General features: G+C 43.9%; 1 protein-coding gene and 1 pseudogene across 2 annotated transcripts; one reads left to right on the plus strand and one right to left on the minus strand.

Annotated features, from left to right (window-relative positions):
* The first annotated feature begins 443 nt into the window (after nt 1-443).
* Nucleotides 444-21,173, plus strand: Mrpl42 (mitochondrial ribosomal protein L42). Of its 2 annotated transcripts, XM_040754998.1 has the most exons (6): nt 454-589; nt 2,667-2,817; nt 6,057-6,120; nt 9,664-9,748; nt 13,269-13,429; nt 21,002-21,173. In XM_040754998.1, the coding sequence occupies exons 2-6, from the start codon at nt 2,742-2,744 to the stop codon at nt 21,045-21,047; spliced, it is 432 nt and encodes a 143-aa protein (XP_040610932.1). In that variant the 5' UTR covers nt 454-589; nt 2,667-2,741; the 3' UTR covers nt 21,048-21,173. The 2 variants fall into 2 exon arrangements, with proteins under 2 accessions (XP_040610933.1, XP_040610932.1); XM_040754999.1 differs by lacking the exon at nt 13,269-13,429 and having other exon boundaries at nt 444-589.
* LOC101834791 lies at nt 7,495-7,731 on the minus strand (annotated as a pseudogene).
* Nucleotides 21,174-23,233: the final 2,060 nt, after the last annotated feature.

Below are 23,233 nucleotides of genomic sequence, written 5' to 3' on the forward strand. Positions count from 1 at the left end.
TTGGTAGGCAGAGGCAGGTGGATCTCTGTGAGTTGGGGCCAGCCTGGTCTACAGAGCGAGTGCCAGGAGAGTCTCCAAAGCTACACAGAGAATCCCCAAACCAACAACTCCCAAATGGAATCCATCCCCACCATTCCCAGACAACTCCCAACCTGCTCTATTAGTCTTTCCTCTCCTGTACTTGGACTAACCTTCAAGCTAGTCAACAAAGCCACACCCGGAATGTCGCCTTCAGTTCTTAACACCCATATTTGAATTCTCTGACGTCTTGTCTTCTCTGAGAAAACTTAATTCATCCTTCATGACTCGTCTAGTGTTTCTCTGATGTTAATTGTTGTTATTTTAAACACTGCCTGCTACTAGAAACCGGAGGGTAACGATTTTGTTGTCTGAGCACCTTTGTAACACAACCTGCCATAACAAACGCTGATTGTAGGAACCCGCCCGTCCCGCTTTCCTTCTGCTACCGGGGTGGTGGTGGTGGTACTTTTTCCGCAGAAACTACGAATCCCAGAGTACCTTGCGGGTCTGCAGCGCGCGCTGGACAGCGTCTGTAAGACCCGGATTCAAGCAAGATGGCGGGCTCGCGGTGAGTACCTGTGTTTGTAACCGCTGCTCTCTCTTCAGGCTTATCTGTGCGCGTTGAGCGCTTTTCTGTCGTTGCTCGCAGAGCGAGGCTGCCGGTGTCCCTAGGCTCCGTCCAGCGGAAGGGCCGGCGTATGGTTGCGCCTTTGCTTTAGCTCACCACCCGTGTGCTGCCCCACGCTGACCTTGCGACTCCCGAGACGCCTCCTGGTCCAAGTCTTTCTGTCGGTCCTTGGCCCTGTGCATCTGTTCATCAAACTTTTTTTTTTTAATTTTATTTTCCAGTTTAAATTTAGATAAGAATCAAGGTTGCTTCACAAGTCAGTTCCAGGTCCCTCTCCCATTCCCTCCCTTCCTCCCGTGCCCTCCCCCCCCCCCCTCATCAAACTTTTGACTTGGACTGAATTCGGTGCCAAGGGACTAACCTTCGAAAGTTTCTGCAGCAGTAGTTTGAGCCGAGGAAAGTTAGTGTCCCCCATAAATGTTTATATTTTGATTTTGGACTTATAATAGGAAGGCGTGGGTGTGTGTCTCATGCATGACACTAAACAGTGGACTACTAAAATAGTAAATCATTAGACTTCTCAGACTTTGTGCCTAATGAGATGTCTGAAAGACACAGAATGTACAGGAACGTGGATTGCGAGCCACTGTTGCACGCTGAATGAACTCTGGGTTAGCAAGTCGCACAGTTCCGACAGTGTCAGGAATCAGCCCACAGAGCTAGAGAGGGCATAGATAGCCATTGAGACAAATTGAAAATAGGGGTACAGTAATTATATACGATTTATGTACAACATCTCATGAACATTGTGGTTGTTTCCCTCAGTTTACCACGGAAGAATTGAGAGGTCTTTTAATTAATGACTTGCTCAGATTTTCCAGTTTGTAAGTGAGCAACACCAAAGTCTTTGGAAGCAAGCCCTTTAAATATTCGTGATTCAGTATAAATATGCTTTGGCATATCTTTAAATGTGACGGATGAAATGGCGACGGAGAGTCCTTTGTTTAAAACCTGTTAAGATGGTGGCATTGATGTGATCCTCTTAAATTTTTCATGGACCAAAGATAGGCCTTGTTGAATATCTCATTTCATCAGGAAAATATTACTGAAGTGATACGGTCTTAATGTGAGGTACTTGGGAGTTTGTGCAGACACACTAGTGTTTGAGGAGTACACGGTGTATTATGTGTGAATGGCTTCCCAGGTAATTACACTTTTACTGAGCACTCAACTGAAACAAACTGCATTGAGGATTGAGAAGGCTGCATTTAAGTGAAATGATAGTAGATGTAGTCTGTTGGGTTTGGTTTCTTCTTTTTTGATGTCATTGCTCTTTGTCCAGTTGTTACATTGTGTGAACAGCTGAAAAGCCTTGTTTCCCAATGACTAGTGGAAGCGGTAAACTAAATAAAGGGACCAGGCTCTCACTCAGCCCCCTGCTTTAGAAAAGACACAGGAAATTCCAGATCCTCTGGCCTGCAAGAGTCTAGGGCCAAAACTGAACACAAAGAAACTCCAGATAACCCCCCCCCACTTCCCCAGCCTCCTAGATGCTTGATTCCTGGGAACTGTTTGGTCACAAAAGAAACTCCAGGGGGGACCAAAACCACCTCTGTAGTCTCAGGATATAGTTCTGAAAACTAATGGTATCTATGTACAGCAGGCTACCTGCAAGTAACAAGACAATGCCATAGAGACCACAGAATGTTCCCTCTCAACACTGACCAATGAAAATAATTGGTGCATAGATATTTCATGTCAAAATATGACTTTGAGAAATTCTTCTCGAATGTCAACCAATCAGAAACCAACTAGTACCTACTGACGTAATTCTGTAACTTTTGTCTTTAAAACCTAGCAGTAGACAGGGAACTTCACTCCCTCTGGAGGCTGCTGCGTCAGCATGCTAATTGCGGTCCCTGTTATGGTTGGATGAACAATCATTAAACCTTGCTTTAGCAGTTTAGAGGGTCTGTCTTTCTGGTAGTCTCTGGGGACTTAGCAACTTGGGCAACAACTAGTACTAATGTAGTGTTTACATTTACCTTTGTATGATTTTTCTTTATCTCTAAAGCAGGAATGGAAATCTGTGTGCCTAGAAACAGGTTTTAGAAGAGATTTCTCCTCACAGTATTTTTTTCCAAGTCACCTGATGAGGACCATGGCAACAGCAGTAAAATGGGTGTCATCAAGCAGGGCTATCTGGAAACATTTATTTCCAACCCAAAGTAAGTGATGCTTTTTTTAATGTTTGAAAAAGTTTTATGCTTTTTCAAGTACAGAATATTTAAAGCACTTGTTCATTCTAAATACCTGTTGATTGGGATAATTAAAAGGGAACAAAATTTAAATGTCAGTCAAAAGGAGAATGAATAAATTCTGCTACTTTTTTTTCTTTTTTCTTTTTTGGTTTTTCGAGACAGGGTTTCTCTGTGGCTTTGGAGCCTGTCCTGGAACTAGCTCTTGTAGACCAGGCTGGCCTCGAACTCACAGAGATTCGCCTGCCTCTGCCTCCCTAGTGCTGGTATTAAAGGCGTGCACCACCAAAACCCAGCAATTCTGCTACATTTTAACTGTGAATTATCATGCAGCTGTTACCAACATGGACAGATCTGGCTGGAGACTCTTGACTCCGGCTTCTCCTTCCCACCGTCCTCAGTCTGGGTGCCCCACCTGCGCTTCCTACCTGGCTGCTAGCCAATCATCATCTTAATACACCAGTTCCCAGTAACCGATCCTCGCAGTGAACAAGAGGGTTATCCCACAGCACCCCCTCTGCTTTTGTGTGGTGTGTTTGTACACATAGGTCAATCTAGATCCCACATGAGAGAAAACATTCCCCCTCATTATCCTCTCTTAGCCCCCTTCTCCTTAACTCTTCCTCTAGTCCCGCTTCCGCTTTCACATCATCTGCGAATAGGTCGGGCGTGCCGATGCACACCTGTAGTCCAGTGCTCTGGAGGCAGAGGCAGGAAGTTAGAGGCCAGCCTCGCCTGCGTACTGAAACCCTGTCTCTCCAGACAACGCCCCATAATCCCCATGTATATATATCCACACACACGTATATCTAGATTCTGCATGCACATGAGGGAAAATACACAGTATTTCTCTTCTCTCTCTCTCTCTTTCTCTCTCTATCTCTGTGTGTGTGTGTGTGTGTGTGTGTGTAGGTGTGAATGTGGGTGTGAGTACACCTGTGAAGACCAGAGAACTTTGGGTGTTTTCCATAGGTGCCGTCAACCTTTTGTTAGATGGTCTTCCTAGGACCTGGAGATCGCCAGCTAGAGGAGGCGTGGGTCTGTCTGGCGTGGGTGTTACAAGTGCACACCACTGCTCCTGGCTTTTTATGTGGGTGCTGGGGTTTTAACCCAGGCCATCCATCTCTCTTGTGAGCACGCATTTTACCAGCTGAGTCATCTCCTCAGCCTCTCCTGCTACTTTCTGTGTGTGAGATGTGTGCATGGCTGTGCTCACCTGGGTGTGTGTACAGGGATGGAGGTCAACTTAGGCTGTCTTCCTCTGTTGCCTTTCCACCTTACCTTTTGAGACAGTTTCTCAGTGGACCCAGAGTTTGTGGTTTCAGCTAGACTGGATGGCCATAAGCACCAAGGATCTGTCCAACTCTAAGTTTCCCATTCTCCCCATCATTGATGACATAGACGCTGGCTCTCACATGGGTGGAGAACCCAGACTCGGGTTTTCTTTTTTTTTTTTGAGACAGGGTTTCTCTGTGGCTTTGGAGGCTGTCCTGGAACTAGCTCTTGTAGACCAGGCTGGTTTCGAACTCAGAGATATGCCTGCCTCTGCCTCCTAAGTGCTGGGATTAAAGGTGTGCACCACCACCACCTGGTGATAGTTACTGTTCTGTTGTCTTGACACAGGGCCTCACTGTGTGGCCCTGTGGCTCTGACTGACCTGGATTATGTCTAAGCCACATGACCAGCTTCGATAATTCTGTTCTTAGTTGGTCTGTTTCTCATACATGTATTTTTTAAATTACTTGTTTGTCTGTGGAGTTGGTTCTGTCCTTCTATCATGTGGGTCTCAAGAGATGGAACTCAGGTCATTAATCTTGGTGGCAAGTTGAGACAAAGATCCCTGCTACATAGCCTCCTGTCTCCCTAAGAGAAGCCCAGCCCAGGGTGGTGAGAACTCAGACTTAATACAGCCCTCAGTCTTCACAGGAGTTAACATAGGACTACCTACCTACTGAAGTGATCTTTTTACTGTTAGATTGGCGGTTACATTTATACTATGGCCCTAGTACACATTTGATATCCTCCCTCCCTGTTGTACACACCAGGAGATTAGAAATATTTAATTAACTGATTTGAGTCAAGTAGGATTATCAGAATATTCGTTAATTGTGAGCTAACTTAAATTGCTCTATTTTTGATGTTTTATGTGAAAAAGATGTTTTGGTGGAAAGCAAAATCCACAATTTAAAGAGAAAGTACAAAGAGCATCAAGAAAAAGCCCTCCTTGTGAGGAACATTAAAAAACTTGTATAAAGTTGACATTAGGTAGCCAGGTGTTGGTGGCACATGCCTTTAATCCCAGCACTCAGGAGGCAGAGGCAGGTGGATCTCTGTGAATTCGAAGCCTACAGAGCGAGTTCCAGGACAGCCTCCAAAACAATACAGAGACGCAAACAGATGACGGGGAGATGTAAGATTGTATGAACGCTGCCTGTGGGGTATGTAAAATAGACGGCTGTTCTCTATGATAGAGGTAAGAGTGCAGGGAGGCTACCAAAGGATCTTATAGACAAAACACACTGACACGGAAGGCTTAGTGTATTTGAAAAAGTGTAAAGGATGTTCTGCGCTGCAGAGTGTAGTGGTGTGGCGACGGGAAAGTCAGGAGAGGTCTTAGCCCCGTGTACAGGAGAGATCCTCCGCTGAGAGAGCTGACCCTCGGTTTTCTGGGATAATCTAGAACTTAACTTTTTTTTAAAGATTTATTTATTTATTGTGTATACAGTGTTCTATCTGCATGTATGCTTGCAGGCCAGAAGAGGGCACCAGATCTCATTACAGAGAGATCTCATTACAGATGGTTGTGAGCCACCATGTGGTTGCTGGGAATGGAACTCAGGACCCCTGGAAGAGCAGTCCGTGCTCTTAACCTCTGAGCCATCTCTCCAGCCCCAGAACTTAACTTTTAACCATACTGAACTGCCTTTGAATTTTTCCTTTGTATTTAAAGGAATATCCTTTTTTTTTAACATTAAAAAACTTACTCAGATTAAAAAATGCATAGCTTGCCACTTGGTGGTGGAGCACACCTTTAATCTCAGCACTTAGGATGCAGAGGCAGTCGGATCTACAGAGTGAGTTCCAGGACATTCAGGGCTACATAGTGAAAGACCTTGTTTCAGTAACAGAAAACAAAAGAAATTTGTTGATGTTGAAATTTACCTTGATGCTCAGGTGAACTAAACTATTTTCTATGTGGGTTTTTGCAGGTGGACCTTTGTCTAGTGTGTGTCGTAAATCTACATATTCTTCTCTTCCAGATGACTACAACTGGTGTGTATAAAAATAGCAGTCGTAGCTGTATCTGAAATGGTTTTATGTTTGCCTTTCTGACTATTCTTTCTTTAATTTTGTTTTTAAGGGTGTGTCTTATTTATATGGATTAAATGTGTACCTGGATTATACACATTCCACATTTTAGATAAAATCTATTACTACTGTGTTGCTATGAATGCTCACATTTGCTATAACAGACTGGTTGTTTTCATTCTGTAGCAGGCTTTAACTTTCTATAAAAACGAATCTGTTTTTATAATTGTATATTAGGGCTTATACCTATTAGATTAGGAATTTGTCTTTTGCTTAGCACTGAATAATTCCAAATTACACTGTTAAATTCTGCACCGTTTGTTTGATATTTATCCAACTTAATCATTATTCTAAGAACTAAGAATAGCATATGATGTGATTTCTTTTTTTTTTCTTTTTTTCTTTTTTTTTTGATTTTTCGAGACAGGGTTTCTCTATTGTTTTGGAGGCTGTCCTGGAACTCACTTGGTAGTCCAGGCTGGTCTCGAACTCACAGAGATCCGCCTGCCTCTGCCTCCCAAGTGCTGGGATTAAAGGCATGCGCCACCAACGCCCGGCGTGATTTCTTTTTTATTTATTTTTTGAGCAGAGTTGATGTGCAGAAAATACAATTTATTTTCTTAAGTTATGTGTGTTTTATTGCAAGTTTTAGAAATAAAAAGTAAACAAAGAAAAAATAGCCACTCAAACTCACTATATGTATCTGAGTCTGGCCTTGGACTCCCGATCCTCTTCCCAGTGCTTAAATATGTGTGACCATGCCCAGGGTTTTTATATTTTCTTTCAAGTTTATAATGTGCATGGGTACTTTGTATGTATGTGCACCTGGTGGTGTCTGGGGAGGTCAGAATAGGGCATCCTAACTCCTGGAACTGGAGCTACTCACTTGTGAGTGACCATGTGGGCACTGGGAACTGAATCAGAGTCCGTGTCCTTTGCAATAGCAACAAGCCTTCTCTTCAGCCCATACTTTCTTTTTTTTTTAATACTAATACTTAAGTATCATTTTACTTATTTCTTACAATTATCTGCTTGAGTTAGGGGGAAGAGACATGCCCTGACTCTTAAGTGTGGAAGTCAGAGACAGCCTGAGGGGGTCTGCTCTCTCCTTCCACCATGGAGGTTCTGGGGACTTAAGACAAGCTTATCAAATAGCTCTGCTGGCTGAATCATCTCTCTGGCCCTTAAATCTCATTTTTGAATGGACTTTAATCTTCAAGGCCTTCTTGACCCAAAAGGACCACTCTTCCAACTTCCTACCAGTTAAACAAGGCAGACACTATATATCCAAAGCGTGTTTATTGGGGTGGTTCCCACTCACCTTGACTCAGGCGCTTCTCAGTGCTGCTTCCTCCTGAAGGGGCATCCTTCTGTCAGCCTTGCTTTTCCGCCTGTAGGCTGACAGAGGACAGTGGAGCGGCCAACACACAAGCCCACGGTTTGTCGTGATGATTTTATGGCATCCTGGGCACTTGACATCCATCAAGTAGGAACCCAGGTCTGCACCCGGCGCCTCTTCTTGTGTTTCCTCTTCTCTTCTGGAGAGGGATGAAGGAGACCCTATGCGTGAGGCATGTTCTCGTAGGGAGGCCGTCACCGCCGGAAAGGCCCATACTTTCTTTTTTGATACTTGTTTTAATTGTACATTTGATGAGTTCTAAGTAGCATGTGATGAATTAGAACCTGAACAGAATGAGTGATGTTCGTGTATATATTATGCAGAACTCCCTAAAGCCAGCTGTGGTAATCATCCCAGCACTTGGAAAGCTAAAGCAAGAGGATCATGAGTTCAAGGCCAGCCTGGACTATCTACCTAGTGAATTCAAGGCCAGCCTGGACTATCTACCTAGTGAATTCAAGGCCAGCCTGGACTATCTAGTGAGACCGTGGCTCAAAACAGAGTGATGGTGGTGGAAAGATGATGGATCAGTTGTTAACAGTGCTGCTCTTGCAGAAGACCTGGGTTCGGTTCCCAGCACCCACAGGATGAATTATAACTCATTTATAGCTCCAGTTCCAGGGGATCTGATAACCTCTTCTGACCTCTGAGGACATGGGAACACACGTGGTGCACATATATTTGTGCAGGCAAGACATTCACACACATAAAGTAAAATAAATAAATCTTTAAAAAACGTATGAAAAATTCTTTTGGACTGGACATAATGGTCACGTATTTAATCCAGCACCAGAGAGGAAGATGAGGGTGAAGCTCTGTGAGTTCCAGGGTAGCCAGAGGTATAAAGTGAGACTCTCCTTGTGTCAAAAGTTGAAAAATTGATTAGTTAATATCAGAAACATTATTGCGGTTATGTATAGAATTCAGTGGTAAAACCATAGTAAAACTGCTATGAAATACAATTTATAGTGTCACTACTGTATTTTCTTATGGTAGTTAAGCTGATGAAATATTCTCTTATGGTCTTAATTGTCACTTAGGTATTGGGTTTTCCAATCCAGAAATACAGCTTGTTTTCCTTAGCATTTGTGATTAATTTTACACTTAAATTGAAATACTTTGTTGTTGTAGCATACAAGTATATTCAACATAGTCTCTCAACCTAAAATTAGCCACCTTACATAAATATATTTTTACTATGTGTGTTTGTATGTGTGCATGTGTATGTGTATGTGTGTCTGTGTACGTGTGGGTCATGGCATACACGTCAAGGTTAAAGGACAAGTCTTCTCACTGTGTGGGTCCTGGCATACACGTCAAGGTTAAAGGACAAGTCTTTTCACTGTGTGGGTCATGGCATACACGTCAAGGTTAAAGGACAAGTCTTCTCACTGTGTGGGTCCTGGGCTGCAACTCAAGTTGGCAGTCTTGGCAGCAAGCACCTTTGCCCACTGAGCCATTTCATCAGCCCGACCAATTTTTAGACTTTCAGTTCTGTAGTGTGCATGAATCTCTTTTATCTTAAACATAAACTTGCTCAGAGCCTACTCTAATTTGACACCTTTAGATTTAGTTGTAAGAATTGTCAGTTAACATTTCAGTTAGGTTAAAAAGTTGAGTAGCTTTTTTCAGTGTTTTTTTCTTCTTTGTCTAGAATAGTATGTCTTCAGTTTAACCTTCTTCTTCTTCTTCTTCTTCTTCTTCTTCTTCTTATTATTATTATTATTATTATTATTATTATTATTATTATTATTAAAGGCCAGCGCCACTGCCACCACCATTGGGCTGCTGGGCATAATCTTGGAGATAGAGTCAGGAGGATCGAGAATTTAAGGTCATCCTTGGCTACAAAGTGGCCATGAGATCCTATCTCAAAACAAAAGTCATTCTGCAAGATATGATGGTATGTGTCTGTTAGCCAATCAAGTTGGAGGCAGAGGCAAGAGGGTTGCCACATGTTTGAGACCAGCATGGGCTACATAGTGAGATCCATGACTACATGGATTAGAGCGAGACCTTGTCAAAAAGCTAGAACCCAAACCTAAAAAAAGTATTCAGTGCTGCCTTGAATCCAGTCTTAACTGTGTCTCTAAAACATTCCTTTCCAGCAAGGTAGAGCTCGCTTTGACGTCCGACGGCAGGACAATAGTCTGCTACCACCCTTCTGTGGACATCCCGTACGAACACACCAAAGTATGTAAGGAAATTGTCTGATAGCCTTTATTTGCTTTGGGTCTTTTAGTCCTTTGGGTTTACTGTCTTGATTTTTTCCTCTTAGTTTTTATCTTCTTTTCTTTAGTTTTTATCTTCTTTCCTTTGAAAGTTTCTTAGTGTACAAGGGAACTACTTAAGGGCAATTAGCATGTCATTTTTCTGGCCTAAGAAATTGGATAAAGGGCTGAAGAGATGGCTCAGCGGTTAACAGCACTGACTGCTTGCTCTTCCAGAGGTCCTGAGTTCAATTCCCAGCAACCACATGGTGGGTCACATCACCTTGAATGAGATCTGGTGCCCTCTGCTGGCATGTAGCCAGAAGATTGTATATATAATAAATAAATTAAAAAAAAAAGAAAGAATGGATAAAAACTAGATGTGGTGGCAGAGACCTGTAGCCCCCACCCCTTGGCCTGAAACAGGAGACCTTGTGTAAAATTTAAAAATGTTAAAGGTTTGGAAATATAGGAGATTGGTAGAGTACTCATCTAGTATTTGTGAGGCCTTGGGTTGAATTCCCAGTACCACACACATTGGCAAGCCTCCCCCCAAAATAAAAAACGCAAAGTATGTTAAATCTGATACTCACGTATATCGTGAAAGGCTTGTATGTTAGAATGCTCCTTTATAGCTTCTGTACTGTTGACTCTGATCATCTTTTTATTTGTTTTTGGTTTTTTTTTTTTTTTTTTTTTTTTTGGTTTTTACGAGACAGGGTTTCTCTGTATTGTTTCGGAGGCTATCAGTCCAGCCCGGCCTCGAACTCACAGAGATCCGCCTGCCTCTGCCTCCCGAGTGCTGGGATTAAAGGCGTGCGCCACCACCGCCCGGCTTCTGATCATCTTTTTAATTTTAAGATCCCATTCAGCCGGGCGTTGGTGGCACATGCCTTTAATCCCAGCACTCGGGAGGCAGAGGCAGGCGGATCTCTGTGAGTTCGAGACCAGCCTGGACTACCAAGTGAGTTCCAGGACAGCCTCCAAAGCCACAGAGAAACCCTGTCTCGAAAAACCAAAAAAACAAAAAACAAAAAAACAAAAACAAAAAATAAGATCCCATTCATGTGTGTGTGTGCATGCACACGCCATGATACTTGTGTGGAAGTTAGGGATAACTTTTGAGAGTTGGTTGTCTCCAGCCACCATGCGGAGACCTGTAACCCAGGAATTGAACTCAAGTCATCAGGCCTTGTTGGAGGAAGTGTGTCACCGGGGACTTTGGGTTTTCAAAAGGCAAAGCCAGTCCCAGTATCTCTTTCTTCCTGCTTTCTGCAGGTCCAGATGTAGAACTCTTGGCTCCTTTTTCAGCTACTGATGGCATGCTGCCACCACGATGATAATGGACTAAGCCTGTAAACTGGAAGCCGTTAAATGCTTCCTTTGTAAGAGTTGCCGTGGTCGTGGTGTCTTCACAGCAATAGAACAGTGACTAAGACACATGGTATGGGAGTGGAGGCCAGAGGATAACTCAGTTCTCTCCATCTGTCTTTATGTGGGGACCACGGAGCAAACTCATGTTGTCAGGCTTTCTCAGCAAGCACATTCATCTACTGAGGCATGCTGGCCCCAAACAGCTTCTTTATAATACTTATGTTTTTAAGTGGGAAGTCTTTTGAGGCAGAGTTTTACTGTAGTCCAGGCTGGATCTCTTTATGTTGTCCAGGCTATCCTGGAACTCATTCTGTGGTTCATTGTTCTCAGTGACAACCCTTCTGTCTCACCTTCCCTAGGGTTGAGATGCCAGGTGAGTGTCAACATGCCTTGCTTTAGACATTGGGCCTTTAGCAACACATAGCAAAGCTTAAGAGAAAACTCTTATTTAAGGCTGTGTCAGCCAAGTAACAGGGAGATGGCAGTGTGTTTCAGAGTGCTGCACTGAGGGAACGGAGGCTGGAGGATTCAGTAGGCTGGACCAAGGCCAGCGGAAGAGGGTCTCCCCACAGTAACTAGGGTGGCTGGAGCCCAAGGCTCTCCAGGCAGTTGCTGGGCGAGTGAACGCTCGGTGTGTAGTTGCAGTGGCCTTTGTGCAAGCTGTGGTTCTGGGTGAGTCTCTTAGCTCCTGCTGTCAGATATACTGTGTTCGAGAGAACTTCTTTAGACCACCCCCAGCTTTATTTGCACGCACTTTACTTGATGCTCGGCACTTCAGTTGTGGCTCCGTTTTGATTCTGACAGCTTTTACAGCTCTGACACTGTACTTGGCTAGAACTTTCAAGGGACAGTCACTTACAATGACTGATACTCTGCTTTGTATAAAAGAGATGGTCTTGTAAGACTGCTTTAACTTTACAGCACTTGTGTCCTGTGTGGGGCCTTAAGGGAGATGTCAGGAACTGCCATTTACTGACGTCTTCATGAGTTGAGGAAGAGCAAGGCACACTACATTACCACTCGCTTGCTCTGCCCCAGCCCTTAGAGACAGATGGTGCTGCCGAGGGAAATGGGGTTTAGCTTGCCTGTGGCTATAGCACTACTCAGCAGCAGGGCCAGAGACCCAAGCACTGTTGTTCGTCCCTTCATTGTTCCTACTGTCTTCCTCCACGGAGTGGTTATGCCTTACCTCTGAGAGGCAAGTGCTTTCCTACTGGCCGGACTGTTTTTGTTGCTTTGTTTGCTTTGAGACAGCCTCCCACTCTACTTGCCTGGCCTGGAGCTCACTGTCAACACCAGCTGACTGCAAATTCATAGAGGTCCTCCTGCCTCTGCCTCCTGGGTGCTGGGATTGCCCGCATGTGCCACTGTGTCCAGTTTAGGAATGTTACTTTTCAATGAGAGGTTGTCTTAGTTACTGCTATATTGCTGTGAAAAGACTCCATGACCAAGGCATCTTATAAAAGAAAGCTTGTTTACAGCTTCATAGGGTTAGTCCATGATCAAGGCAGGGAGCATGGCACCACTTAGGCAGTCATGATGCTGGGGCAGTAGCTAATAACTTATATCTACAAGCAGAGGGGAGGCTGGACCTGGCATAGGCGTCTGAAACCTCAAAGCCTCACCTCTGGTGACACACTCATCCGGCAAGACCACACCTCCTAATCCTTTCTCAACGGTCCACCACCTGGGAACCAAGCATTGAAATATATGTCCATATGAGGGCCATTCTTATTCAAACCACCAGAGAGGTCTTTTATAGCTTTTTCATTGTTCTCTCCTGAATAATATATAAGGTAAAGTGTCAGATTGCAAGTTAAAAAGTAATGTGGATTCTAGTATATACTTTGGGGAAATAGAAAACAAAAACAAAAAAAAAGTACCTTATTACTAAGAATCAAATAAAAACTCTTGTTATTGGAAAAGAAACCCACAATGCTTTTTTTGTGTATGTGAGTAGAAGAATATTTGTAGCTTTGAATAATATAACTACTAACTGAAAGTGCTCTGGTAACTTACCCACTGTCAGAAAGTGCAATGAATTCCTGAATATGCTTGTTGTTTCGTCATAAAGCCAGTCAGATCTTGCTTACGTTTTTATACTTGTTTGTTAATTGCTTATTTTATAGCCTATCCCTCAACCAGATATTTTGCATAATAATGAAACCCATGAACAAGTGCTGAAAATCAAATTAGGAATAAAAAGTGACCAGCTTGAGCGAGGAGCCATGATAGATCAGCTCAGCAAGGTGTTCTTCACTACAAAGCACCGTTGGTACCCGCACGGACAGTAAGTGTCTCCCTCTTCACCTCCACCACACGCTCTGAGGAAGCAGGTGGACAGTAAGTGTCTCTCTTCACCTCCACCACACGCTCTGAGGAAGCAGGTGGACAGTAAGTGTCTCTCTTCACCTCTACCACACGCTCTGAGGAAGCAGGTGGACAGTAAGTGTCTCTCTTCACCTCTACCACACGCTCTGAGGAAGCAGGTGGACAGTAAGTGTCTCTCCCTCTTCACCTCCACACACTCTGAGGAAGCAGGTGGACAGTAAGTGTCTCCCTCTTCACCTCCACCACACACTCTGAGGAAGCAGGTGGACAGTAAGTGTCTCTCTTCACCTCCACCACACGCTCTGAGGAAGCAGGTGGACAGTAAGTGTCTCTCCCTCTTCACCTCCACCACACGCTCTGAGGAAGCAGATGGACAGTAAGTGTCTCCCTCTTCACCTCCACCACACACTCTGAGGAAGCAGGTGGACAGTAAGTGTCTCTCTTCACCTCCACCACACGCTCTGAGGAAGCAGGTGGACAGTAAGTGTCTCTCCCTCTTCACCTCCACCACACGCTCTGAGGAAGCAGGTGGACAGTAAGTGTCTCTCTTCACCTCCACACGCTCTGAGGAAGCAGGTGGACAGTAAGTGTCTCTCCCTCGTCACCTCCACCACATGCTCTGAGGAAGCAGGTGGACAGTAAGTGTCTCCCTCGTCACCTCCACACACTCTGAGGAAGCAGGTGGACAGTAAGTGTCTCCCTCGTCACCTCCACACACTCTGAGGAAGCAGGTGGACAGTAAGTGTCTCCCTCGTCACCTCCACCACACGCTCTGAGGAAGCAGGTGGCTTTCTTTGTGTTGACCACTTCTGCAGTGGTGCTGAGTGTGGAAAAACTGACCCCAAGTATGCTATGGTGTACTCTTCCATCTACATATACTGAAGTTAAAGTAACACTTTATTTTTCCTTTGATTTAATGCAAGAGTAATCCTTAATGTTTTAAAATTCTGCTTCCTGATAATAATTGATCTTATTCTCAGCCCTTTATCCATTTCCTTATTTTATTGTATTTATTTATTTGCTTGCTTATTTATTTATTTATATTATGTGTGTGAGTGACTTGTCTGTGTACAAGTGCCCTACATGTGTGTGTTACCCTTGGAGGCCAGAGGATTACCATGGGAGCCACCATGTAGGCTCTGGGAACCAAACCTGCACCCTCTGCAAGAGCTGCAGGTGCTCTCAGCCTCTGAGCCATCTCCACAGACTCCCTTTATCCATTTTGAACAAACTTTGAATTATTACACAAAAAAAGTTGTGCACAGACGGTCTGAATGGTCAGTAAATAATGTCCCTAATTCCTTTGAAAATCAGTTGCTTTCTGTTTACAGTGCTCACTGTGTTGTTCTTAGCCTGTGTCTGACTGTGGCTCTGGTTTCCTTTTCTGTGGTTGTTTCGAGTTAATCTTTTTTTGTGTGCATGTGTAGTGGTGTGTGTGTGTGTGTGTGTGTGTGTGTGTGTGTGTGTGTGTGTGTGTGTGTGTGTGTGTGTGTGTGTGTGTGTGTGTGTGAGAGAGAGAGTGTCCGGTGCCTTCCTCAATCACTGGTCCCCTTACTATCCTCACTCGTGGTTTTTACTTATTTTTATTTTATGTGCATGCGTGTTTTGCCTGATTTCATGTGTGCTATGCCCTAGGAGGTGAGAAGAGAGAGGCATTGGCTCCCCTGCAACTGGAGTTAGAGATGGTTGTGGGTTACCATAGGGGTGCTGGGAGTTGAACCCAGTTTCTCTAGAACAGCCAGTTAGTGCTCTTAACCCCTGAGTCATCTCTCTACCTCCCACCTTGAGACAGAGCTCATTGATTACCTAGACTGTCTGGCCCACACGCCCTTGGATGCTCTTGGCTCTGCCTCAGTTCTAGGATGACAAGTGTCCACTGTACTGGCTGGCTTTTTACATAGACAATGAGGATTTGAACCCAGGTCCTCATACTTACATGGAAGGCACTTGAATGAGCCAGGTCCCAGGTCCTTCTTTCTGTCTGCTTGCCTGCCTGCATGCCTGTCTGTCTGCCCCCCTTTTTTTTTAAATGGAGACAGGATTTCACTATGTAGCTCTGGCTGTCCTGAAACTCCTTATTCTGTAGATCAGGCTAGCCTCAAATTCAGAGATCCACCTACATCTGCTTCCCAAGTGCTGGGATTAAAGGCGTGCGCCACGACAGTTTGGCTTACCTCTTCTTTTCAAATATAATTTTATTGTATTTATTTATTTTTGTTTATTTTGAGTGGGGGAGGCATGTTGCAGTCAGAGGATAACTTGGGGGAGTTGGTGATCACCTTCCACATGGGTCCCAAAGATCAAACTTAGGCCTTGAGGCTTGGTGGTAAGTGCCTTCATCCACTAAGCCATTTTGCTACCCCCCTTTGTTGACAAAAGCATATTTGCTTTGTTTATTTTTGGTTTTTGTAATGTTGTGGATTGAACCCAGGGCCTTGTGAATTAGAGGCAGCTTTGTACTCTGAGCTACACTCCCATTCTCTTCCCCCACCCCCACCCCCAGTGAACTCCTTATTTCTTTCCTTGCAATGCTGGGGGTCAAACCTAGGGCCCCCCCCCCACACATGCTAAGCAGCGTGTTTCAGTGCTGAGCCACCCTCCTAGCCCAGGGTCTTCTCTCAAGTCTTTCTTCTTCCAGACCAAACTATGAAGCGTTTGTTGTTTATGTTGCTTTGTCTGAGCAAGCTCTGTATTTATTCTCTTGTACAACTCAGTAACCACCTCTGAGCTGACACTTGTGCAAGATGTACGCTCAGAGCTACTGAGTGTAGTCCCCAAAGTGCTCCACAAGTGCTAGGTGATGAAACCCTTTCCTTATTTGCAGGTTGTTAGAGTTGAGAGGGAAGATAGTGGAATAGAAATAATTAATTGTGTCAGTGAACCTTGAAAGATGGTTTAGAGATACATACACATAGGAAATGGTGACAGCTTCCAAGAAAAGAAGGGCTAGTATGTCGGATAAAATACGGAGGAAATTCAAGTGGCTCTGATTTCCCATTGGGGGAGCTAGGAGGCACTTGTGATTGGAGGGTGTGATGGGTAGTGGAACCATTCGTGTGAATGGAAGGTGAGGAAGATGAAGCCATTGTTGAGGATGTTGAATCTGAAGGCGCGGTCATGTTGTAAGCACCTAGATGAGTCTGTGAAGCCTGGAGCTCTGTTAACTGTTTCAGTGTCTGAGTGCCGGGATGACAGGCTAACGCTGATGTGTCTGTGTCTCTTTTTCAAGAAAAAATTTAGAGGTTTTGGCCAACACAGTCTACACATTTGTTTTAAGGTAGACGTGGCATAAGTAATTTTTATTGTGTTTGAATAAGCAAGTTGTGGTATGATAACCTATTTTAATACTCATATCTATTCTTTGATAATTTCATACATACATGTGCTAATCATATCTTCCCCTCAGCTTCCTCCCAACTTCCCGTCTTCCCATTCTTACTCCTGTTTATGTTTTAATGTCCTTTTCGGTTTTTATCTCTTGGTGCTCACATTACTTATGCATGTTGCTGTTTCCCCGTTTTGCAGCGGTGAAGTTAGCATTGATGAAGGCAGATTAATAAGCCATCCCACGCTTTGCACCGTCACTCACGCTGCATCTCACATGTGCTGCCGTGATTCTTGGCTTTATTGCATCTCTTGTTTCCATTTTACTTAAAACGTTGTAATTTTATTATTAGTGTTGTGTGTGGATGTGTGCACCCCACACTGGTAACGTGGAGGCAGAGGACAGCGGTCAGTCTTTCTGCCGTGGTCCAGGGTTGAACTCAGGGCACCAGGCTCACACAGCAAGTGCCTTTGCTGCCTGTGTACCTCATCATCCTGCTGCTTGTTCATGCGTCTTCTCTCTTACTTATTGATGTGGGGGGTATGCAGGTGTGGATTGCAGTTATTGGACAGCTTCAGGTCCTAAGTCATTATCAGAAGCTGTCCACCTTGGTTTTGAGACAGTCTCTCAGTGGCCTTACTCCCCGGCTGGACTAGGCTGGTCGGCAAGTCCCAGGGGCTGACCTCTCTCCACCTCTGCTGGAATTGCAAGCATGTGCCATCGTGGTTGGTTCTTTTTACATGGGCTCTGGGAATTGAACTCAGGTCCTCATGCTTGCCAGGCAGATAACTTTCCTGATTGAGCTTCTTCCTAGTCTTTTATTTTTGCACATTACCCAGAGACCTGACTTCCAGCCTCCTTTGACTACTTGCTTCCTTCCTGCACACTCCAGATCCCTGTAATCTTTGTAAACAGTGTTCATAGCCATGTCACTGATGTTTTCACAAATCCCCTGACTGTATTCACTGGAAGGGGAAAGACTGAAGGCAAGGAGACTAACTATTCAGAGCCTTAAAAACGAGCATGTTCTCTAGGATCTTACCTGTGTTTAATCTTATTTACTTACTTAATCTTACTGCTAGTAATTAGCTTTTGACTGCTAATTAATGTAATCTCCTAGTATATCTTTTCCCATCAGGATTCCGAGGCACTTTGAATTGTAAGCAGACTTTAATTAGGTGGAATTGATTGTCCCAATACCTCTCTCAATAAAGAGCCCAGCAGAAAACCCCAGATACTAGTTTGTATGCATGAAGAAAAAAAGCTAACCTAGAGTCATTGTCCTTTCAGATCATACAGTACATATTTGCTTAGTGTCTCTATGTTTACATATATGCATGTACATAATAAGTTTCACTTATTAGTAGTATTTGTGCATGGTGTATATATGTGTAGGTTCCAAGGATGGATTTGGGTTGCAGGCTTGTACGACAGGTGTCTTTACTCACTGGTCTATCTTGTAGACCCAACGTGTATTTTTGATTAATGTATACCATTTGAAAATATTCTTTTTTGGCTAGGCAGTGGTGGTGCACATCTTTAATCCCAGCACTCAGAAGGCGGAGGCAGGCAGATCTCTGGGTTTTGAGGCCAGCCTGGCCTATAGAGCGAGTTCCAGGATAGGCTCCAAAGCTTCAGAGAAACCCTGTCTGGAATGCCCCCCCCCAAAAAAAGAAAAAAAAGTATTAGTTTCTAGACATCAGTGAATCATTTTTCCTTAAGAAAAAAGTATATAGGACGATTTGTCAATATTTCAGTTTTAAAGTCTAGCAATCAAAAGAATGGGACTCCCTATGATTTAAAAACAAGTTATATATGTCTTTCACAATGTTTTTAGAGGTATACAAAGATGCCTTTAAAGGTGTGTAAGGTATAAAACGAGAAGATCTGTAGTCCATTCATGCCCCAGCCCTGCAGGTAAAAGTTATTAACATCTGCCTGAATTTTGTGCTGTCTGAATCTCGAATACAGTCTTTCCTGAGAGAACGTCTGTGTCAGAAGCAGCTGGGCCAACTCACTCTACTGTGGTCTCCTCCTAGGCACTTGCTCAAGCTGGTCAGTTGACATACCCTGACTCCATTGCACTGTAGAGGTTTATATCTACTTGACCATAAGTGAGGTTTGAGATGTGTGGAGTCCTCTAAATTCGTTCTCTTCAAGGTTTCTCAGCAATCCTGAGTCTTGTATGTGTCTAAATGTTCAAGTCAGCTTGTTTCTGAAAAACTTTTTCCTTACAAAGCCTGCTGGAGGTCGGATGGTGGTGGTGCACGCCTTTAATCCCAGCACTCGGGAGTCAGAGGCAGGTGGATCTCTGTGAGTTCAAGACCAGCCTGGTCTACAGAGTGAGTTCCAGGACAGTCTCCAAAGCCATAGAAACCCTGTCTCGAAAACCAAACCAAACCAAACCAAGCCAAAACAAAACAAAAAAAGCCTGCTGGAGATGGACATCGGTGACTCATGCATTTAGTTCCAGAACTTGGGAGGCAGAGGCAGGCTGATTGTGAGTTCAAGGCCAGCCTGGTCTACAGAGCGAGTTCCAGGACAGCCAGGATGACAAAGAGAAACTCTGCCCCCCCCCAAAAAAAAAGCACTTGCTGGAATTTTAAATATGATAACATTTAGTCTACAGGCCAATTTCAGTCTAGTTGTTGCCTTACCTAACTGGATAGTTACATCTAAAATGATACATTTTTCCATATATGTAGGTCTCTAGTTTTTAAAAATTATTTATTTATTTACTTTTGAGAGGGTTTCTCTGTGTGGCCCTGGCTGTCCTGGAACTCGCTCTACAGACCATGTTGACCTCAAGCTCAGACAGAGATCCACCTGCCTCTGCCTCCCAAGTGCTGGGATTAAAGTGGGCCGTCACTCCTGGCTCTGGAAGGTTTTTGAGCACTGACCTGTTGGGTGATATTTTGTTTGTGTTCTGACTAATAAAGCTTTCTTGGAGTCAGAGGGCAGAACTAGCCACTAGTTAACCATATAGAGTCCTGGAGGTCTGTGCAGAGAGGAGACAGGAAGTGATGAGGTGGGCAGAGAGAGGATGTAGTGCTTTTGGATGGAGACTGGGAGAGGTAGGAAGCCAGTGTGACTGCACCCCAAAATCTGACTCCTGATTTGTTACTGATAGTATTAACTAGATTAACGTTTCACTGGCCTGACTCCACCAGTGGAAAATTCTATACCAAAATCTGTTTTAAGGTCTCAGTCAAATCATTATACACACAAATTAGGCTGTGTGTATAATGTGCATAGGAAATACAAATGAACTGTTTGTTTAGACATATCAAACATAAAACATAAGATAGTTTGTGTTGTGTATGCAAAAAATGTAAAAATCCTAAGTACTTCTGGTCCCAGACACTTTAGATCTGAATTTCAGCTTGAGGCAGATCAGGGCTACAGCTAGTGTTGATTTGCCTCACCACACTGCTTCTCCAGAGGGTACCGGAGGGAGTTGAGGCTTGCAGGTCTGATCCTGCTGACTTCACCTTGTCTGCACTTGGATTGGTTATTAGTTTTCTGCATCTTTGTGATTGCCAGAGTGACTAAAGTAGCCCTGGACATCCTAATTTTCATAACCTGCATTCTTGGTCACATTCTGCATTTTTCTGTAAATATTAATTGAATTCTTCTGTACACTGGAATATGATTTTCCAGTCTAAGAGGCCTCTGTCCAGAGGAAGATAACTGCATTATAAATACATTTTATAGAACATGTTTATGTTTATGATATATAGTTTATTTTTGGGGGGATTTTGAGACAGGGTTTCTCTGTGGCTTTGGAGGCTGTCCTGAAACTAGCTCTTGTAGACCAGGCTGCTCTCAAACTCACAGAGATATGGCTTGCCTCTGCTTCCTGAGTGCTGGGATTAAAGGTGCGCGCCACCACTTCCTGGTTTTTGATATAAGGTTTCTTTATGATAAGCATTCAGTTTTAATTCAAGATCAGTAATCCAGATTATAAAATTGTCCTCAAGATCTAAAAGGATATTTTTCAAAATGTTGGTAGAAAATTTTTTAATAGGATTGTGGCTTATTGCTAAGAAATGTCTGAGAAGTGCATAATAGCATAGTTGTAAAGTTTTATTAAATTTTTTCAAATAGCTAATAAAAATAGCAAAATAATCACAGACAATTAAGATGTCTACCTGGAGTACTAATTTATTGGAGTAATCTCACCTCTAATATTTTCTTCTTCTCAAGGTATCACAGACGTCGTAAGAAACTGAATCCTCCCAGAGACAGGTGACTGTTCTTGATTTGCAGAGTATCAAGGAGAGTTTGGATCTTATTTGTCAGCTGAGAAAATGCAAATGGTGTACTGGTTATGATTTCATGTAAGAAAATAATAAAAATACATTTTCATATGTTTAAATGTGTATCTCATTGCATTGATTCTGAATTTAAAATTCTTAGAGAAGCCTGCTGGATCTTATGATCCTTTTGAAACATTAAAGTCTTTTTATCCTCTCTTATTTATTTTTTTAATTTTGAGACAGAGTCTCTATGTAGTCCTGGCTGACTTTGACTTCTATGTAGACCAGGCTGGCCTTGAACTCACAGAAATCCACCCGCTTCTACCTCTTCTCATTTTGTTTTTTGTTTGTTTGTTTTTGGTTTTTCGAGACAGGGTTTCTCTGTAGCTTTGGAGGCTGTCCTGGAACTCACTTTATAGACCAGGCTGGCCTCGAACTCATAGAGATCCTCCTGCCTCTGCCTCCTGAGTGCTGGCACCAACGCCCGGCCTCATTTTGTTTTTAATTAAGTATACACATGAGTGCAGGTGTTCATAGAGACTCTGGCCTGGAGCTAGAGTTTAAAGCAGTTGTGAGCTTAAACATGGTTGCTGGAACTTGAACTCAGGTCCTCTGGAGGTGAAGTACATGCTCTTAACCACTGAGCCATCTAGCTGGGTATAGTGGCATGAGCCTTTAGTCTCAGCACTCAGGAGGCAGAGGCAGGCAGATCTTTATGAGTTCAAGGCCAGCCTGATCTACAGAGTAAGTGCCAGGATAGCCAGGACTGTACCATGAAACTGTCTCGAATAACAGCAACAAACCCCAAAACACAGAATTATCTTTCCAGCCCCGCCTGCCTCTGCCTCTGCCTCTGCCTCTGCCTCTGCCTCTGCCTCTGCCTCTGCCTCTGCCTCTGCCTCTGCCTCTGCCTCTGCCTCTGCCTCTGCCTCTGCCTCTGCCTCCCGAGTGCTGGGATTAAAGTCAGTTTTTTGTTTTTTGTTTTTGTTTTTAAAGACTTTATTTATTATGTATACAGTGTTTGGTTTGCATGTATCCCTGCAGGCCAGAAGAGGGCGCCAGATCTCACTGCAGGTGGTTTGTGTGCCACCTTGTGGTTGCTGGGAATTGAACTCAGGACCTTAGGAAGAGCAGCCAGTGCTCTTAACCTCTTGAGCCATCTCTTCAGTCCCTAAAGTCAGTTTTTGACACAGCATCTCATTATGTAACCCGAGCTGTCTCTGGACTCACATACTTTTTCTTTCTTTCTTTCTTTCTTTCTTTCTTTTTTTGTTTTTTACGAAACAGGGTTCTCTGTATTGTTTTGGAGGCTGTCGGTCCAGCCCGGCCTCAAACTCACAGAGATCCGCCTGCCTCTGCCTCCTGAGTGCTGGGATTAAAGGCGTGCACCACCACCACCCGGCTTCACATACTCTTTCTACCTCAGCCTCAAATACTTGGATCGCAAGAATGGGCCACCACGTGCAACCCTGTTATTTGAGATGGTGCTCTCTGTGGAGCAGCCTGACTGTCCTGGAACTCGACTTTTAGACCAGGCTGGCCTTGAACTCGCAGAGATCTGCCTGTCTGCCTCCTGAGTGCTAGGACTAAAGGTGCAGCCCACCACTGCCTGGCCAAAAGTGAATATTTTAAGTGTTCTACCCTTTTCTTTCTTTTGGTTTTTTTTTTTTTTTTTTTTTTTTTTTTGGTTTTTCGAGACAGGGTTTCTCAATATTGTTTTGGAGGCTGTCCTGGAACTAGCTCTTGTAGACCAGGCCGGTCTCGAACTCACAGAGATCCGCCTGCCTCTGCCTCCCGAGTGCTGGGATTAAAGGCGTGCGCCACCAACGCCCAGCTTGGTTTTTGTTTTTTTTGTTTGTTTGTTTTTAGTTTTCTCCGAGACAGGGTTTCTTTGTGTAGGACTGTCTGTCCTGGCCTTAAACTGAGTGATCTGCCTGCCTTTTCCAGAGTCTAACTCTAGCCTGTTGAGGAAAGTTTCTGTCCTGCCAGGTCCTGCCGCCCTTCAGCCACAAATAAACACACAGAAACTTATAATTTATAAACAGTTGGCTGATGGCTAGGACTTCTTACTGGCTAGCTGTGTCTCAATTACTAACCTGTTTCTATTAATCTATGTGTTGCCACGAGGCTGTGGCTTACCCGTATCCCGGCACGTTACTCCTATGGCAGCATGGCGTCT

The sequence above is a fragment of the Mesocricetus auratus genome, unplaced genomic scaffold (genome assembly GCF_017639785.1).
Source record: "Mesocricetus auratus isolate SY011 unplaced genomic scaffold, BCM_Maur_2.0 Super-Scaffold_100011, whole genome shotgun sequence".
Lineage (NCBI taxonomy): Eukaryota > Metazoa > Chordata > Mammalia > Rodentia > Cricetidae > Mesocricetus > Mesocricetus auratus.

Excerpts from the sequence above, each read along its gene's own strand:
- Mrpl42 (XM_040754998.1), top strand. The coding sequence starts at position 2,742 with ATGAGGACCATGGCAACAGCAGTAAAATGGGTGTCATCAAGCAGGGCT. Across the intron at positions 9,749-13,268 it reads TCCCGTACGAACACACCAAA|CCTATCCCTCAACCAGATAT; the intron begins GTATGTAAGGAA and ends CTTATTTTATAG. Across the intron at positions 13,430-21,001 it reads CGTTGGTACCCGCACGGACA|GTATCACAGACGTCGTAAGA; the intron begins GTAAGTGTCTCC and ends CTTCTTCTCAAG.